This window comes from Fusarium oxysporum, chromosome I (assembly GCF_013085055.1).
Source record: "Fusarium oxysporum Fo47 chromosome I, complete sequence".
NCBI classification, from domain to species: Eukaryota; Fungi; Ascomycota; class Sordariomycetes; order Hypocreales; family Nectriaceae; genus Fusarium; species Fusarium oxysporum.
Genome location: NC_072840.1, coordinates 2,058,095 through 2,075,615, shown reverse-complemented (window position 1 = coordinate 2,075,615; position 17,521 = coordinate 2,058,095). Strand labels below are relative to the sequence as shown.

The 17,521-nt window shown below is 47.9% G+C and overlaps 7 protein-coding genes across 7 annotated transcripts; 2 read left to right on the top strand and 5 right to left on the bottom strand.

Annotated features, from left to right (window-relative positions):
• Nucleotides 1-97: 97 nt before the first annotated feature.
• Nucleotides 98-2,468, top strand: FOBCDRAFT_210875 (uncharacterized protein). Its single transcript, XM_054702737.2, has 2 exons — nt 98-864; nt 918-2,468. Exons 1-2 carry the CDS (start codon nt 321-323, stop codon nt 2,273-2,275), a joined length of 1,902 nt encoding a protein of 633 aa, XP_054558712.2. The 5' UTR covers nt 98-320; the 3' UTR covers nt 2,276-2,468.
• FOBCDRAFT_173176 (putative TOS1-like glycosyl hydrolase-domain-containing protein) lies at nt 2,469-4,584 on the bottom strand. The gene is made up of 4 exons (XM_031181316.3): nt 3,880-4,584; nt 3,305-3,828; nt 3,087-3,256; nt 2,469-3,034 (listed from the first exon to the last, which is right to left on the bottom strand). The coding sequence occupies exons 1-4, from the start codon at nt 4,120-4,122 to the stop codon at nt 2,583-2,585; spliced, it is 1,389 nt and encodes a 462-aa protein (XP_031042084.2). The 5' UTR covers nt 4,123-4,584; the 3' UTR covers nt 2,469-2,582.
• Nucleotides 4,585-5,609: 1,025 nt separating this feature from the next.
• Nucleotides 5,610-8,070, bottom strand: FOBCDRAFT_210873 (P-loop containing nucleoside triphosphate hydrolase protein). The gene has a single exon (XM_031181315.3). The coding sequence runs from the start codon at nt 7,927-7,929 to the stop codon at nt 5,848-5,850; it is 2,082 nt and encodes a 693-aa protein (XP_031042083.2). The 5' UTR covers nt 7,930-8,070; the 3' UTR covers nt 5,610-5,847.
• A 150-nt stretch (nt 8,071-8,220) lies between these two features.
• On the top strand, nt 8,221-9,404 carry FOBCDRAFT_210872 (uncharacterized protein). The gene has a single exon (XM_031181314.3). It carries the CDS (start codon nt 8,628-8,630, stop codon nt 9,252-9,254), a length of 627 nt encoding a protein of 208 aa, XP_031042082.1. The 5' UTR covers nt 8,221-8,627; the 3' UTR covers nt 9,255-9,404.
• Nucleotides 9,405-9,935: 531 nt separating this feature from the next.
• Nucleotides 9,936-10,836, bottom strand: FOBCDRAFT_194693 (uncharacterized protein; the record flags this gene model as incomplete). The annotated part of the gene is made up of 3 exons (XM_059608798.1): nt 9,936-10,610; nt 10,675-10,797; nt 10,834-10,836. The coding sequence occupies 3 exons, from the start codon at nt 10,834-10,836 to the stop codon at nt 9,936-9,938; spliced, it is 801 nt and encodes a 266-aa protein (XP_059463804.1).
• A 1,168-nt stretch (nt 10,837-12,004) lies between these two features.
• Nucleotides 12,005-13,806, bottom strand: FOBCDRAFT_194692 (uncharacterized protein; the record flags this gene model as incomplete). The annotated part of the gene is made up of 4 exons (XM_054702735.2): nt 12,005-12,865; nt 12,916-13,023; nt 13,189-13,323; nt 13,528-13,806. 4 exons carry the CDS (start codon nt 13,804-13,806, stop codon nt 12,005-12,007), a joined length of 1,383 nt encoding a protein of 460 aa, XP_054558710.2.
• A 1,132-nt stretch (nt 13,807-14,938) lies between these two features.
• FOBCDRAFT_194691 (uncharacterized protein) lies at nt 14,939-16,896 on the bottom strand (the record flags this gene model as incomplete). Its single annotated transcript, XM_054702734.2, has 3 exons — nt 14,939-15,913; nt 15,966-16,173; nt 16,226-16,896. The coding sequence occupies 3 exons, from the start codon at nt 16,894-16,896 to the stop codon at nt 14,939-14,941; spliced, it is 1,854 nt and encodes a 617-aa protein (XP_054558709.2).
• Nucleotides 16,897-17,521: the final 625 nt, after the last annotated feature.

Sequence of the window (17,521 nt, the reverse complement as noted above, 5' to 3'; positions counted from 1 at the left end):
CAAAGGTAGCCGGATTATTTTCGGCGAACCGGCTCTCTTTAAATTTTCGCAGATCGGCTCCAAATCGCTTCTCTTTTTTCTTCATACATGGAGCGAGAGTTCCATGTTACCATCATGATTGTAAGTACGCATATTCCTCTCAATTATTTCTCTTCCCTTTGCCTAAATGATGAATTCGCATACTCGCTTCAGAACCGCTGCGATTGACACGGCTTGCTGTGGTTGATTTAAACTGCCAATTTCTGACTCTAGTGCAACACATTTCTTTGATGTCTCAACAATGAGTTATTGAAGCATTGCTAACCTAATTGATAGAAGCCATGATGTCTGCACGGTACTTGCGACAGGCCAGCCGGCCTTTAATACAGTCGATCTCCCAAACCACAAGTGCTCGTTGCTCACATGCGCTCAGCTGTGGCAATTCCTCAAGGACATTATGGGGTTCACAAAGCGTGGCATATGGGAGGTCCCTAGCTACTTCGGCTGCTAGGAGCCAAGATGGCCTGGAGGGATACTCGTCTTTCAAGCAACAGCGCCGAACTGAGCTCTTGGCGGAGAAAGAGAGCGAGGATCCTCTATTCGAAGAGACACACCCTCGCCTCATCCATCATGCAGAGCGTAAGACGGTGCCTGAGTTTCATGAAGCTTTTCGAGATGCCCTTGACGATTCCAAGTACATCAGCGTTTGTGGCCGTGTTCGATCCAAGCGCGTCGTCGGAAAGAATCTTATCTTTCTCGACATCGTGAATGAATTTGAGCGTCTACAGGTCATGCTCAACCGGTCAAAGTGCATGGTAGAAGAGGAGGCAAGGAGTTTGAAGTTCGGAATGTTGAGAAATTTAATAGAAGTGGGCGACCACATATGTAGGATCCCTAATGTTTATCCTGTTGTATCCCAGATGCTTACAGCCTGGCAGCTGTCGTTGGTATACCGGTTCGTACTAAAGCCGGCGAACTCACCATGGAGGCCAAGACTTTGCCTGAACTTCTGTCTCCTACCATGGAGCAGATCCCAGAGAAACTCACCGATCCCAAAACCAGAATGCAAGAACGTCATGTTGATATGCTGGTGAACCGACAAGCAATTGATGTCCTCCGACTGCGCGCCGAGATCACCAAGCACATGCGTGAATACTTTCACTCAAGAAAGTTCCTCGAGTTCCAGACACCGATTCTCGCTGAAAACGCTGGCGGTGCAGTGGCCCGCCCTTTTGTTACGAGAGCCACGGAGTTCAAGGATAAAGATCTCGCCTTACGCATTGCCCCCGAGTTATGGCTCAAGCGCCTCGTTATTGGAGGCGTCGACAAGGTCTTTGAGATTGGACCTTCGTTCCGTAACGAGGGTGTTGACGCGACACACAATCCGGAGTTTACTATGTGTGAGTTCTACAGTGCCTATAGTAACCTGGAGGACTTGATCAACCAGACCGAGGAGATTCTCTGCAGTCTTGCCCAACACTCCCAGGATCTCATCTCTACCCAACTCACATCTCTGCCTTCCATCGACATGAAACAGTTTGTGCGACCTTTTAAGCGGGTCGAGTTCGTTCCCGCACTCCAAGAAGCCCTTGGGCTTCGTCTGCCCAAGCTCTCATCTCCAGATGCTCTACCAGAACTCCTGGCTATCCTAAAGCTTGCTGGTATCAAGGTGCCAGGTGAGGTGCCTACCTCGCTGGCCAAGCTGCTTGATCGTCTGGCTGCCGTTTACCTGGAACCTATGTCATTCACGGAGCCTATCCTTATCATGAACCATCCCGCCTGCATGTCGCCTCTTGCGAAGAGCTTCCTTTGTCCACAAACTTATCAGTTAGTATCTGCCCGCGCAGAACTCTTCATTGGTGGCCGTGAATTGGCAAACATGTACGAAGAGGAAAACGACCCCGAAGAGCAGAAGCGTAAGCTGCTCGACCACCGAAACCTCGTCAACAAGGATGACGGTAGCATTGCCATTGAACATAATGAGGCGTCTGAAGGCGAAGCAACTGTTGAGGAAGCTCTGGATGAGCCTTTTGAAGACGAGGACGGCGACGCTGCTCCCCTCGATCAAAGTTATGTCAAGGCTCTCGACTATGGCCTGCCCCCTACTGGCGGCTGGGGATGTGGTGTTGAGCGTATGGTCATGCTGTTTTCTGGTGCCAACCGCATCAGCGACTGTCTAAGCTTTGGTACGATAAGAAATGTTGTTGGACTTTCAGCAGCAGAGGAGAACAAGACAAGCTCTGAAGAAGATAAGAAGCTCGAAGAAGATAAGCAGGTGAGCCCCAAGAGCTCATAGACCAACTCTGGAGGGTTTGTACTATTAGTAGACTCTAATCATTGCGATGATGTATGAATGATGGAACTGTATAATATTGTAACAATGGCTATACGCTAAAAAGCTGTATAGAACAATAGACGATATATCGCATTCATGCAGACTATCTAGACTTTGCAAGAATGATAAGATGACAACACAAGTGAGTTTATGGTGGGCCAGTTATGGAACAATTCTCAACTGGTATCTTAATATATATGTTCAAAAGAATAGGTATCAAATATTCAAATCAAACCAACAGCGAACAGATCCAACTCAGGTCTCACCCTTACACAGAAATAGACAGCTGGAACAGGCTGCTTCCCTTCTTAGGGGTAGACATGGTCTTAATCCAGTCCCTCACAGTCTCATCGCTCAGAGATGATCCAAAGTCAAAGGTATCATCCAACTGCTTGATAGCGACGCTCGACGTACGCTCACAGAACACAACAGCAACCTTGATGTACTTGTCGGCAGGTCGCTTGAAGTAATCAGAGCTTCCAGCGCCGTTTGTCAAGTGGAATGTGCTCTTGCACTTATCATCGCCAGTAGCAAGGACCTCGTAGATGTCGACCTCACCACAGCCTGTCTTCCAGCAGCTGCATCCGCTGTATTGGCCAGTTCTGGGAATGCGGCCGTTGAGAGCCCAGAGGGCGGGCATGTCGCCGTTGAAGCCGGTATTGCCATCGAAGGGCATCTTGAAGTTGAAGAGGAAGATCTTGTTTGAGCCGGAGAATCCCTCTGTAAGGGGGTTAGTGAGTGTTATATCTGGGTTGAGGGGGAGGTAGCATACTGTAGGCAACATCAGGGACACGAGAGTAACCGCAGCTCTCGTCACACTTCTCAGAGCTGAAGATGGAGAATTCTTTGTTGGAAGGGATGAAGACGTCCTTCAGGATCTTGGGAGAAGAGGAGCCACCGTTTCCGTTGGCGTTGAGGTAAGAGAGAGAGTTACCCCAAGTGCTATACTCAGTCAGTATAAAGGCATATTGAAGAGTGACAGTAACTTACTTGTCAAAGACTCCGGAGCCCTCACCACCATAGTTACCCATGAAGATAACATTATCAGCAACACGTCGCTGAGCGTTGTAGTAAGCAGTGCGCTTCCAGTGTCCACTAGGAGTAGCAGTGTACTCCTTTGCCTTTGAGGTCGCCTTGCTCTTGACCTGGTCCACCTTGCCTTTGACATTTTCAACCTTGCTCTTGATCTTGTCCAGTCCAGGCAAGGGGTCAGCCTTTAGCTTCATGGGCTTCTTCTCATCGACGACGTTCATAGCGTCGGTAGGGGCAGCAGGGATATCAACGGGAGCAGCCTGGGTAGCAGGGCTTCCGTTATAAGTGTTCTCCCAGGATACGACTTGTCCGTCGATGGTGGCAGTGACCCAGTCCCCACGCTTCTTCTTGCGCTGTTCGTGGAAATGACGATGGCCGTGGAGGTGAGGAGAGGGAGCAGAGTCACGCTTCTTCTCGCTGGAACCGAGGTTGTAGACTGCGAATTCCTTGAGGTTGAAGGGGCCCCGAATGTGGACAGACAGCTATGTTTTGTTAGTTTATAATGTGAAATAGTTGAGTGACGGTCAACTTACATCCTCACTCAGAGGTCCAAGAGCACCGTCGTAAGAAAAGGGCTCCTGATCACAAGATCCATCATCTCCCATCTTTGTAACAGCCTTGAAGCTTCCACTGCTGGAGAATCCCTCATAGAGAATCTGATCAATAACACCACAGAACCAGTTTCCGCCTTCGTTGACGGCGCTGCCAGAGCATTGCTGTGTGAGGGCTGTGGCGAGGCCCGTGTAAGCCAGAATGGAAAGATTAGTGACCTTCATGGTTTCAACTCTCTAATCTATTCAGCCTGATTGACTTAAGATATTTTGAGACCTATTCTCGAGTCGTTGAGATCGTCGATATAGACAACTGCAAGGAGTGTTTTGGTGTATGTCTTCAAAGAGTGGACTCAAAAGACAACAGAGATTCCAGCAGATTTTAAGGAGTGACTAGAAGTAAAGACAAAAGAGTGTATAGTTCAAAAGCAAGAAATGCCGACAATGAACGACTGATATGTTTCAGTACCAACCTCTGGGGGGAACTCGAAGGATGAGGAGGATTTCCATCCTTCAGTGGGGAGATGGGCGATATTAAAGAGGATCCAAATAACACAACTACTACACTTCTGCAGGACTCAAAGGGGTAACAGAGCCCAGCGTCTCCCCCAAGTCTGGGCAGCAGATCTCAATTCTGTTCCTGGCACAACCAAGCCTAGCAAGCGTAGCTCATAGCGCAGTACAAAGATGGCCAAGATAGGTTGGTGGTGTATTTGTTTCAGGCTACGAGGGGGCTCTAGAGTCTTGGCCAATTACAGGCGTCAGATGACTTATTGAGAGTGGTTAATAAAGGGAACGGCCTGGCCATGCTGCTTTGGGAAGTTGAGGGCATCACAAAGAGCCACGCTTTGGCGTGTGGATGATGGCGCAGCGGTCTTGGCTTTGGGCCGGTCTCTTGTTTTAGGCTGGGGGCCAAGATGCTTGATTAGACGCCGAGACGCCATATAAAATTGCATTTCTCAGATAATACTTGTTGTCTTTACTCAGTGTGATTCTCTCGCATAAGGTAGTGGGTGCCAACAGGTCTGTGTGATACAAGTGATGGCCTCATGAATATCAATGAATATCACACAACCAAGTCACAGCTGCTATAACGTGGCCAGCATCAACTAACAAACGATCAACATTAATCGAAACAAAAAAGGCTGGCAGTAGAAAGTGGGTGTGGTCAGTTCCCCTGCAACACCAAGAAAGGCCAACGCTTGTCTAATCTTGGCTTTTCTTGGCGTGTCCCCTAATTTATTTGACTCGTAATCGTCACCAGGAACAATGAAGATGATGAGAATGCCTTTGTTAAAGGAAAAGTCGGTCTCTGGAATGTCCACGTGCTGCTTGACTCGAGGTGCTCTTTTAGTAGATTTCTAGCCCCCTCAAATATGTAATGTCGCATTTAAATAGTGGAGATGAGTCTATCACTATTTCACCTGAACAATGCTGAAAGACGTCAGTCAGTCAGTCAGTTTTTTTTATTTTTTTATACAATTGTCGAGTTAGTCACAAACTGTTCAGATGCAGTTGTTTGTTAAAGAAGAAGACATTAGTTTGAACCCTAGCTGATAAGTATTCGCTGTTGAATCGTGTCTCGGTAGATCTGTATGGCCTCAGTTAAGCCACGACTATGCTAACAACTCATCAATACTCAGCAAGTCAATGCGCTATGTTGAATATTTCGGTCCTTTTCAATCATGAGATTTCACGGTTCCGTCAACACATTCATGAAAAAGGCGGGAGTTCCATGAGAATTCTTCTCTATATCACATTATTTTGAGACATTTTATGCCTGATGCGGAACTAGCTGTAAGTAAAACTAGCCTTCAAACTCGACTCGCAAGTCCAAGCTTTTCTGCTTTTATGATCTTCAGATCTTCAGGTTCCATCGCTCTATATCCTCAAACGGCCATGCTTTTCCATAACGTTATATGCAAACTTTTCCAGACCATAGTGATGTCCCTAGTCATCAAAACCACCCCATTCACCATCATCACCACTGTCCTCATTTGCTTGTAATTTCCTCTTCTTGCTACCCTCAATAGCACCGCGGCGGTTATTCTCCTTTCGTCTCTCATAGCCACTCTTGGACGTGATCTTGGCCTTATTTCCACTTCGCCGCGCTTCCACACCTCGCTCCTTGAGCTTCTTGCGGTCTGCCTTGCCGACATTAGGGAGAGCATCCAGGAGCCACTTTTGCACCCCAGCCTCATCTCCTGTTTTGCCAGCCTGCTTCTCGCTTGCAGCGATAACATTGGCGACCATCTTGACGAAGGGAATGTCCTCCTTGGTGTAGAATGTGACTGCCACGCCACCTTCGCGACCTGCTCGGCCTGTCCGTCCTGCGCGGTGGACGTAGCCGGCGCTGGAACCGGGGACATCGTAGTTGACAACACCGTTGACACCGGCAAAGTCTACACCTCGTGCCAACACATCTGTTGTGATCAGAACCCAGATGTCTCCAGCACGGAACTTGCGCATGATGGAAGATCGAGCAGAGTCTGTGAGACCACTGTGAAGGGCTGCAATTCTCGCTGCACCACCAGCCTCGAGAGGAATGTCGTATTGTAGTTCCTCGTGCAGAGCAGTCGCTCGGTCAATTGTTTGCGTAAAGACCAAGAAGGGGGGTCGCAGAGGAGGACCCGAATCATCAGCAGCCGTAGGGTGCAGCAGCTGGCGCAATGCTAGTAGTTTACCCTGCTCAGTCGCGGTGTAGATAAGCTTGTGGGCAATGTTTGGAACAGCAGTATCCTTGAGACCGACGACTAGTCGCACAAAGGGCTTCGGTGTGATACCCAGCGACTGTGCTCTTGAAGTCAACTTCTCTGTAACCATGGACTCAATGTTTGAGCCCATCGTAGCAGACCAAAATGACACCCTCAGGTCGGGGTTTGTGCATGCTGTCCAGTCAGACATCATGGCATCTCGGAAAAGAGGGTCAAGTAAAACATCCGCCTCATCCAATATCAAGTCTCTTACAGTAGGCAGAACCTTTTGTGTGCTGGGAGGTCCTGAGGTGAGAAACTTTAGTAAGAGAAAGGGTGTGGTGACCAAAATATCAGCCTTTGTGATTTGCTTGGGCTTGTCGTCTGCCTTGTTTTCATCTTCATCCTCAGAATCCGACTCTTTGTCCTCTTCATCTTCTGAGCCATCTTCTGCCATATCCACTTGCTCGGCTGAAAGTTGTGTGTGCTTCTTCATCGAAACGACCTTCAGTCCTGTTCCTTGAGCAAGCTTCTGTCCTTCGCTAACGATTTGGTGCACCAATTCGCGGGTTGGTGCGACAATAATCGCCTCGAGTTCGTGAATATCGCTGAGGCTTTGCTGCGAGCGCCTGCGCAAAATGTTGTTGATAGCGGGAATTAAGAAACTGATGGTCTTTCCGCTTCCTGTGGGAGCGATTGCGAGGAAATCGACTCCTGCTTCGAGTCCATCTTCGTCTTTCAGGGCAGCCTGGGGGTGTACGAGAAGAGGAAGACTACCCATCTGAACTTCAGTAGGAACTCGGTATCCCTGGAATACAAGGTTGTCGGCGACTTTGTTTGAGAGACCGTAGGCATTGCGCAGCTCGCTAAAAGAGTCCAAAGGCTGTGGGAAGAGCTGCTTCTTTCCATCCTTCTTCACTTCAACAGCCGCCTTCTTCTTTTTCTTGCTCTTCTTGACCTTAGACTGATCCTCTGACTTGGAGAGGAGAGTAATCTTCAATCGATGCGATCGTAGCAGCTGGCGACACTCGTCCTCACTCAACAATCGAGACGGCCGTGTAGGTTTCGGTACTTGAACGGGCTCCTCTGTCTCAACAGCTGCCTTGGCTACAGGCTCTGGCTTGGGGGCAAAGAAGTCAACTTCGGGGAGCTCGTCGTGAGCTTCGGGTTCGGGCTCATTCTTTGTTCGCTTTCGCTTCTGGCCGCGGACCTGATCATGGTAGAGCTGAGGGTTCGTGGATGTACCAGCCGAGGGAAGCTTCTGCTGAGCATTGCTGGAGTTTTGGCTGTTCTTTTGTGTCTTTTTGGTCCCACGCGATAGAACCTTGAGGATATCCATTTTGAAGGGTATGCGCTATAACGCGTGGTTGAGCAGCGAGCTTGGGCTGGAGATCCAATGTGAAGAAAAGTGCTAGCAACTGAGAATTGCATTCAGAAATTTTGGTGGACCCATGTTGGCTTGACGGAAATCATCACTAGCGGGTAGTGGGGGTGGGTGGTTGATAGGTGGCTGGTGGGTGAAATCAGCCACAGTTATAGTACCGCCACAACCGTTGAGATCTGCTAAGGTTACCTACCGGTCGTTAGTGTTAGTGGGCGCTATGGATTGTTCAGTAAATCCCCGACCCGAGATCGATGGGAATTTGTTAGCAAGTGCACACTTTTGAGCATCAGGAACGCTCCATGGATGATCCATTATGGGGGATCATCTCATCCAATAAAACTCTTAGTCTGTACCGTAAAACATGTTCGATTAGTGTCGATCTCCGTCATAATCTTATCCAACTTTTTGCTGCAGGCATGAGCATGATGCATCCAAGGTTGACGTCACTCTGGCTGCCGGGATAGCCAGCAATCAGGATTTGGAACTCGCAAGCATGGAAAATACATGAAACTTGGTATTTCTGCTTCTGTTTTTCTGTATTTTATGTCTTGCATTCCCCATTTTCATTCTGCCCTGCATTGTCCCTCTTGCATCTAAAAGCAGATCGGATCTTCAAACTAGTACATATCTCTTCAACACAGACAACCGCCATCATGCCGACTATGCTTGGTCTCACCAACGATCGCTCGCCTCACGGGCTTAACGCTGAAGAAAGCAAATTCGGTGGTCCCTCCAGCCAGAGAGGCATGGAACTTACCCCGCGCCAACAAAACGGTAGCATTGTATCCGGCATCGAAGGCTCCGACTTCTTCAACGGTGGTGGCAAGCAAAAGGAGCACGACGCAGATGAGGAATCAGATGAGGAGAACCTCAAGACCATCAAGGGCCGTAACCTCTCCGCCGTCAAGGAGATGGAGACTCTTCTCTGGCGTGCCCTCTGCGACAAGCCCAAGACTGCCCTCAAGTACATCGCCAAGGACGCCGTCATGTCGAACCGCTTCCTCTTCGGCGACCCTGTCCCCCGAACCGCTGACTCTGATCCCTCTCTAGAGGAAGAGATCAAGCACTGTGAGGAGTGGCTCGCCTACAAGATGCACGACCCCCAGCCCGTCGAGATTGGTCTCATGGCTGCTGCCATTGGCTACAAGGTCACCCTCTTCCGCCAACTTGACCAAGGAGATGGCAACTTTGGCATGCAGACCGTTCAAGCTACGTGCTCGAGCTCCTGGAGGCAACTTGCTAGTGGCGACTGGGAGCTTACTAGTATGTTTGCTGGTTAAACGGTTTGATGATATGGATGATTGCATGAAATGGACCGGCGTTAAATGATGAATGGAGTATTGGTTGGTGATTCGTGCCTAAAGGAGCTACATCATAAATATGAATAACAGATTACTTGCACATAAAATCTCTATGTAAAATCTTTTGTCATTCCTTCAGTTGAATCTCTCACCTTTATGGCATGTACGCAAAATGAGGTGAATAAGAAGGCTTTTATCTTGTGGCAAACAACGCTTTATTCTTAAATCCACTAATGTAAGCTTCTTGATACCTTCATGTCAAACCATTCAATACCAACGCTTTAACTAAGATACTGGTAGCTGCCTCCAAACTCCAGCTCTCCAGAGTCCAGGATTGAAAGCCGAAGATCACGCATCAATCTAAGCGGTCCAACGTCTTGGACCAAGACTTTCGATAATTATCTCGAAAGTTGGATCTCCCTTCCCATTTGGTGGAGTTTTCTTTGTCAATGCGTCAATAAGATGTCTGAATCTCTGCTGTAACACATGAAACCTCTCTTCAGTGCGAGCTTTCCGTTGATATACCAGATCTTCTCCCCCAACAGTACACTCAAGGGAGATAGTTACGCCGCTATCTTTTTCGAAATGTATCTCTTCTATAATCTCTGCAAGCGACATGCCAAAGAAGCTTCGTGCTGGACACCATTGATAACTCGAGTACTAATCGGTGTGGTAGACTGTGAAGTCGATAGCGAGTAGGCGGTCGTTTGCAATCATTGTGACAATAGAGTCGGGGGATGAGTGGGCACTGGCAGTTGGATCATGGCCGTGATCTTGTTCTTGGTCGTAATCTTCTTCTTTGCCGTAATTCTCTTCGTGTACGTAAGAAGAATATGGTTCTTCATCTACCGGCTCCTCGTCCTCGTCCTGAGCAGAAGGGTATCCCTCATCTCGTAAGGACTCTGGTATAGGTGTATCAGGCCTTCTCCCAAGGCCTGACTGGCGATCTTGAATTCCCAAATCCTCTGTGATCAGAGAATTATTCGATTTCGACTGATCAACTTGGGAAGTCGAGATTGATTGCCCTGGAATCTTTGGTGGTTCTGCGTTGCTGTTCGAAGCTCCGACCGAAGAGGAGATAGGATGATCTTGACCTTGCGCATAGTCACTCTTTGAAGTTACCTTGTGACTCGTGGCAACAACGGTAAATGAAGGTTTACTTTCCGAGGTTTCCGAGGATCTGGATGAAGAACTGGTGTGATCTGCCGCTGGATCGTCCTTATTGATAGTTTTATCCAAAGCCATGTCGGGTACCTCTTCCGTGCTACCGCGAGACAATGACGATGACTGATCGTGGCTGCCAGATCCGTTGCGGTCCTTTGGACTATTTTCTGACTGTTAGAAGATACGTTAGCACTCAATGAAACAGGATGGTAATTGCTCGATGCTCTGGGCATACAGTCGGGTCAATGCCACAGCTGCTGTCTATGTCAGATTCTCCCACGACATCTGCCTCTTGGAGAGGGGTGCTCTTGGAGGGGCCATTCAAGATCGGAGCAAGACATGCATAGGATTTACTTCTCTTGATGAAGGTTTGGTTTGGATCAGAAGAACTTACCATGGTTTTTCGGTGGTACTTGGATTGAAACTGTCCTAGCGATGTTGTCTCGAGAATATGCGCTTGATCTCTGTATCTTCTGAAGAGTACTTTATGATGATTAAAGAAAGTAGCCTTGCTGTTACTAGTGACTGATTGTGTTGAAAATATCGTCATGTGATGTAAGGACGAAGACTGGGTAGGGACTCAGAAACGATTAATGGCGAAGCTTCGGTATGGGCCAGGAGTGTGTACCTACCTTAAAAGACATCTCAAAATAATAAAGGCAAGTTGGTCCTCTGGAAGGTGCTACTATCACCTTGAGGAGAGCTTCGAAGTTTGTCAAGGAAAGAAGGCCACACAAGCTGTTCATATCACGACAGAGTCATTGCTATTATCAAGCAGCCCTTTGGGGGGCAAGAGTAGGTATCGCAGACCTTGAATCAGGGCGCCATGTAATAACGAATGCATGCACGTAGCCAAAAGACCCCCTAGACTTATTAAAAGCTTATCCAACTCTTTTTGTTCCTTATGATTGAGGTCTTATGTGGTGCCCCAAAAAGATAGACTGGGACAGCTGGGCACGGCAGAAATGATTATATCGATATATCAATTCTCTAGCACAGTAACAGTAATATTATTTGAACTCATGGCTGTGTTGAGGCCTATGTCTGTTCCAGCACCGAATGCCATAATTCCCGTGCTCTTGCTGACGGTGAATGTGCTGAAGCACATCTATTCTGGTGGAACATTTGCTGTGGACAGCTATAGTGGCTTCGGTCGAAATTCCCAGCTGGTAGATCACATCACCGTAGGATCCAATCGCATCTTGACCGACCCAAGAGGACTGTATCATGATCTTATCCAGGCCGTACCGCGGATGACGGAATCCCAATAACGAACTCGAATCCCCCCCCCCCAAGACGCCATGATGACCGACTCATCATCTCCAGCTCTCTGGTAGCCGAGAGCATCACCACACCTCGTCTGTTGTTCCAAATTTCCAACGTTTCAAGCTCTTGTATCTTCAGCGCGGCGTCAGCGGCGTCAGCGGCGTCATGGAGCATGTCGCTAATATCTCATGGACTCGTGTCGTCATTGATGAGTTTCGAAGTCGACGCCGGAGATTTGTGACTTGTAAATCTGTTCCCTTCATTCATCGATCCATCTCTTACGGGGAAGATTTCTCATATCACTCCCTAAGTGGCTCAATACTAATCTCGTAGTCCAGCCTCTTTCCGTGGTTTTTTACATCCCGTGTATCGCTCTCAATACAACGGAGAAACTGCTGACGAATGTTCCCAAAAACATCCTCGTTGTACAGATACACTTGCCGGAGACAGAACTTGGGCCCGTATTGGCGTATGCATAGCCCTGTTATCATTTCCTTATCGTTCATGGGTAGAACATCTATAAACTGTTTGAGGGTCATTGTGAAGAATTCGACTGCTGAAATGTTGAACGGGTCGCCGTGACTACCATCGTGAAAGGAAAAAGAGAATTGAAGAGGGGTAGGAGTATCTGTATTGTGCCCGCGGAGATGGGAGCTCAGTAAGCGCCTGGCCGCAGCTGTGTCATAAGAGATACTGCTGAGCTCTTCAATGTCTCGCCCAGACGTGGCAGTAGTCTCGTTCTGAGAGAGTGGAGTAGATCCAAGCTTTACAGGCTGGTCTGTAGCTGCTCTTTCTGTTACATTTCCAGGAATATGAGTACTGCTATCCTCTCCAATAGGCGGAACTACTCGTATCGCAGTTTTGAACCCACAGACGATCTCATCCGTGGTATTCCTCTCTGCCTCTGGTGATAGCTCCTGGGTGTCATTCGTTCCTGACCCTTCACCCATGGAAGCAACAGACATAGGAACAGATTTTCGACTTGACCTCCGAAGGTCTTGTCTGGGAGAAACTGCTCGGGCGACTGATTCAAGCCGAACATTAGCATCTCGAGAGAACGGATCGGCTATGGGTCCACGGAAACCGCTGAGACGCGGGCATTTTGTGCGCAACGGTGACGCCTCGGATTGTGATAGAGGCCTTTTGGTTGGCAGCACAGGCTTTTCAGTGTCAGTAGAGTGGTACCAGAATTACTCAAGAGAATTCTTACGCTTGTTGCTGAAGGTTGGCTAGATTCCTGAGCTGGCTCAGGGTTCACATGCTCATCCTGAACCACACTCGGTAGCGGCATGACAGCATCTGAGGGCATAGTCTGACTCTGTACTGTATATCTAATCTCCTCAAGTGAAGGTAACTCTGGAGAATCAGAAGGCTCTCTAAACTCACCGTATTAGCACATCCATCTACCACATTTGTTGACATCAATAGCTCATCTCTTGAGGCTAGATTCACCAGATATCGGTGATGCTGGGGTATCAAATACTTGGTATTCGTAATCAGACTCATCGCTGGATAGATCAAGGGCAATAGGCTCGTCAGGCGCATCCCCTCGCTCGAAGAGATTGGTACGCCTCTTTTCTTTGCGAACCTTTATATTGTGTGATCTTCTGTTGTATAGCTGTCGAAAAAACAGCATCATCAATGTTTTGATGATCCTATACAGAATAGGTACAAACCCACTATCAGTCACTCATCCGAGACGCGTCAGAAAGAATAAAAGGAGCTTAGACCGACTGTTGGGAATCCTGTGAATAACGGTACTTCTTGGTGTTTGCAGCAGAGGCTCATCGGGCCAGAAACGAGGGCCATGGTTCTGTCTGACAAGGAAGTCCTTGACCATCCTGCTAATCTTTTGCTTGCATGGCTCGGAGGACCACTCCAACATATCTTTGTCGTCGATTATCTTTTCTTCTATGAAGCGGTTCATGTGAAATTTACGAGCAGTGTTGAATTCATTAAGTAGCGCCTTGTCTGCAGAATCGCCAAATCCAAGTTCGCTGAGTAGTTTCATGATCGGAGGCACGTCCTTGGTAGTCCTCGTGCGTGAGGAAAATAGAAAAGGCCCCGTCCGACGCGCGGTACCTTTCTTCTTTGAGGTCATGATCAGGACGTAGAGGACAATTCAGGTATTTGCAGAGCAGGATTATTGAAAGGATGGGACGGCAGAACGGGGGGGTATTTAGTTAGATTGGATGCAAACCCCAGACTTCGATACCCCTGTGAGAGCCTCAGAGAAATGAGCATGGATCTTCAGGGAATATTGCAGTGAAGGCATGGTAACTTTCCACACATTACGGCCACCTACAGTTAGCTCAGCGAGCCATTACTGATAAGTAATGTAATGCCAGGGCCAAGTCTTGCATTTTTATAACAGCTGCAACAAAATATTATACTAGCCATGCACGTTGTGATGTTGGTTGTTGGCTGATGTCTCGCTCCTTACACCTGATGGTTTTCGCGGATCAGGCGATGGATGTAAGTGTTTCCGATTTCTTAGGAAATCAATCAGTGTCGGCTCTTCGATAACGCATTTAATTAGACTTTTGATCTAACTGAAATAAAACAATCCATTGTTACATACCGTGTGTAGACATTGTATTGTGTAATATTATGTTATTGTTTAAAGATGTTACAGCCAGTTCATAGACGGACCACACACTAGCCTTGCCCTGCTACCACTGTCTGTCCTTATCTTGTTCTGCAACCACAATTTTCCCATCGTCTAACTAGTAGTTTTCTCTTCTCTCCAACAACAAAAAGCAAATCCGAAGTTATTTCCCTGTTTCTCAGAAGGCCATTTACCCCTGTGAGACTACGGCAGCCTGCATTGCGTAACCACTCGTTGCACTGTTCGCCAACATTTCCACAGTATCAATCACTTACCGACATTCGAGCGGATAACATCCATATCGAAAGCAAAGACAATGGCAAAAACATAACTACATCTATTGATCGTATGTTTAAGATCTATACTGTGTCTTTTCTTTTCCCTTGTTCTTCCTACTGAAGAAGATTTCGTCTGTTCCAAATCCCTGTGCTTGATACGAAATAAAACTAGATATTGGCCCAATCGTTAACACCCTACGCGAGTCCAAACCATTAATCCCATCATTAATTCATCCCAACCTTAATATCCGCATATATATATATATACATAACTGGAGTATAGATAACGACAGCGCAACAAAGGAAAATAAGCGAAGAGGAAATAGTAGAATTGAGAAGCTCCATTCTCAGTAGAAGTCAAGCGCTCTGGAGATGTGGATCGAATAGGCCAATTCCGGCCTCTCGGCCTTCGGAAGCGACCGAGAACGCTCAAACTCTTCAATAATAATGTCCAAACACTCCAGCTTGAAGAAACGAAAGTCACTATCTCCATTGCGCAGAGCCGGAGCTGGTAAACCGCGCTGGCGTCCAGGTATCAGCGACTTAAATAACAAGTGAAGACTCCCAAACTCGCGATTCGGAACTAGAGCGGCTGTCAATTCTTCAAGAGACATGTCGAATATAGACGAAGAAGGCCTCCATATCTCTAAAGACATGCAGTTGGAGATGCTGGATCGTAGTTCAATACGAGACGCCATAAGAGCTTTCGATTGTAATTTGAGGCGAGGGTTCCTCCTTGAGTCTGAGACATTCTGAGAAGCAGCTTGACTAAGATCTACCCCAGGAGCACCGCTCTCCTGAACTGGAGTTGCCTCTTGTGCCGGTGTTGGCTCCTGGATGAGCGCCATATCTCCGACGGGCTCAGGATGAGGCAGCGTGGGTTGAATTTGAGATTCATCAGCTGTGTGCTCCTGAACCCCGTCGGCGGAGCCTGTATCAGTAGTTGTAGCGTGACATTCCTCTATGGCCGATACAGTAGCTTGAGCGTCTCGCTCAGCGCGTCGAGCAGCTTCTACTCTTGGTGTTCTCTCGGGCTCGAAAGTCTTTCTCCCTACACTACGACTACCATGACGGGGTAAGGGGCCTTTGAACGGGGAGCCTCTTGTTGGCTGATTTGGTGCCGACCAGTTGCTGTGTTGCGATGACTGCATAGATGAAGACGAAGTCTCATCATACACTGCAACCTCTTCTTCGGGGGCACTATCTAGTCGGGCAATGCGTTTCCTGGCGCGTTTAGTGGGCAGATGTTGTGGCTGGGAGGACGAAGGTTGTGGAGTATTGTCATCGTTGAGCTCAGCTGGTCGCTTGCCATTGTTCTGGGCCTGCCATACACATTAGTTTCTGAGAAGGATGTGGATCAGTAGATGTACTAACCCTCTGTTCATCCTGTTGCAGGAGGTCGAGAGTGTCGTCAAGGCCGGTGGCCATAGTCTCCTGAGTCGGAGGAGCAAAGTTCTGAATGTTGGGGTCGAAAGGAATGCCAATCATGGCACGGATATGTTCCGAGTTTTCAGGCCCGTTACTTTCGAACCTCTCGTCGCAAAACGGAGCCATAGGTTGGCCAGCAAAGGGGGCGTGAGTTCTCAACATCATGTCAGGCAAGGAATTTCAGAGGGTGATGGCGAATTACCTACTCGGATACTCCTTGAACAAATGGTGGCATATCATCTAAATATATAGGGTTATCCGCAGTCTGGCCCCTGATATCTGGTGTATTGTGTAGTACTCGATGATCAGTGCCGTCAGAGTTATCCTGAGCCTTGATGGGTCTATCGATTGTGTTGGTGGGTTGCGAGAGTAGCTGAGCAGTGGCCACACTTGACGTTTTGTGTCGCTTGTATTCCTTAGCTGTGCGCCAAAAGACCTTGATCATGAGACGGTGTATCCTATTACGGCCGTTGTCAGCTATGCTCAAGGCCAAAGGTGTGTGTATTTCGAAGGCATACTTAGCAGAGTCTTTGTGATATCGCAATGGGCGTGATGTGTCAAGGTGGCACCTGTCAGGCCAGTACTCAACCCCCTTTCCTTGAGTATCAAGAAAGTCCCTAGTGATTTCGAGAAGTCCTCTCTTATGAGAAGGATCTGTCCACTTAGTGAGCCTGTACCCGGGGATACCTTCAGTGGATTTGAATTGCTCGATCTGGTGTCGAATGGCTCGCTTGAAGGCAATGTCTTGATCTTGACCAGGATGGCCGTACCCAAGCTCCTTACGCAGGTCTGTAAGACTGGCAATGGAGGTGGCCTTTGAAGTTTTGAAGATCCTCTCGCCAAACTTGCGAGGCTTACCACGGGCTAGAGAGGCCATATCGATGTATGGTGTTGTGAGGTGCATACTTATTTATCTGAAGAGGATAGGAGGTGTATGTATGTCGTGCTTATGGTCGGTTACGAGTGAAAGCTGGTCGGGCAAGTGGTGGATGGACTCAGTTAAGATTGACGTAGTCAAGGCTCGATGGAGTTACCAATGAATGCCAGTGAGATTTACAAGGGGCATTCATACCAGGTTCAAGGCTGTATTGTCTGCACGGGGAAGGGGGCGCGGAAAGATGAGATGCTTCCGGGAACAGAGTCAGATAGCCTTGGAGTTGACCATCCTCACATCTTACTATGGGATATTTTAGAACATTCAGTTTCTTCTCATATACAAGTACCCCCCTGAGCTTGTATTGAGGGCACGCTTTTGCAGAGTGTCAAGTACTCGATAGTACCATCTTCAACTTTGCCATACTAAACATCAACTAAGTTACATACTGGTCAAATTATCCAGGTTCTCTTTAGAGTTTTACTTATTGCATTAAACTGATTTGAGAGCCAATATTCATGAGCAGAAGAGTGCAACGCTCGTTTTTTATACTTCTTGGGCATGAGATGGTTCACAACCAACAACCAACACGCATAGACAAAAACAGCCATTGCAGGGATTATAAGGG

Coding starts and splice junctions, on each gene's coding strand:
- FOBCDRAFT_210875 (XM_054702737.2), top strand. CDS start 321: ATGATGTCTGCACGGTACTTGCGACAGGCCAGCCGGCCTTTAATACAG. Junction 865..917: donor AGAAGTGGGCGACCACATAT/GTAGGATCCCTA, acceptor ACAGCCTGGCAG/CTGTCGTTGGTATACCGGTT.
- FOBCDRAFT_173176 (XM_031181316.3), bottom strand. CDS start 4,122: ATGAAGGTCACTAATCTTTCCATTCTGGCTTACACGGGCCTCGCCACA. Junction 3,829..3,879: donor TTGGACCTCTGAGTGAGGAT/GTAAGTTGACCG, acceptor AACAAAACATAG/CTGTCTGTCCACATTCGGGG. Junction 3,035..3,086: donor TGTCCCTGATGTTGCCTACA/GTATGCTACCTC, acceptor ACCCCCTTACAG/AGGGATTCTCCGGCTCAAAC.
- FOBCDRAFT_210873 (XM_031181315.3), bottom strand. CDS start 7,929: ATGGATATCCTCAAGGTTCTATCGCGTGGGACCAAAAAGACACAAAAG.
- FOBCDRAFT_210872 (XM_031181314.3), top strand. CDS start 8,628: ATGCCGACTATGCTTGGTCTCACCAACGATCGCTCGCCTCACGGGCTT.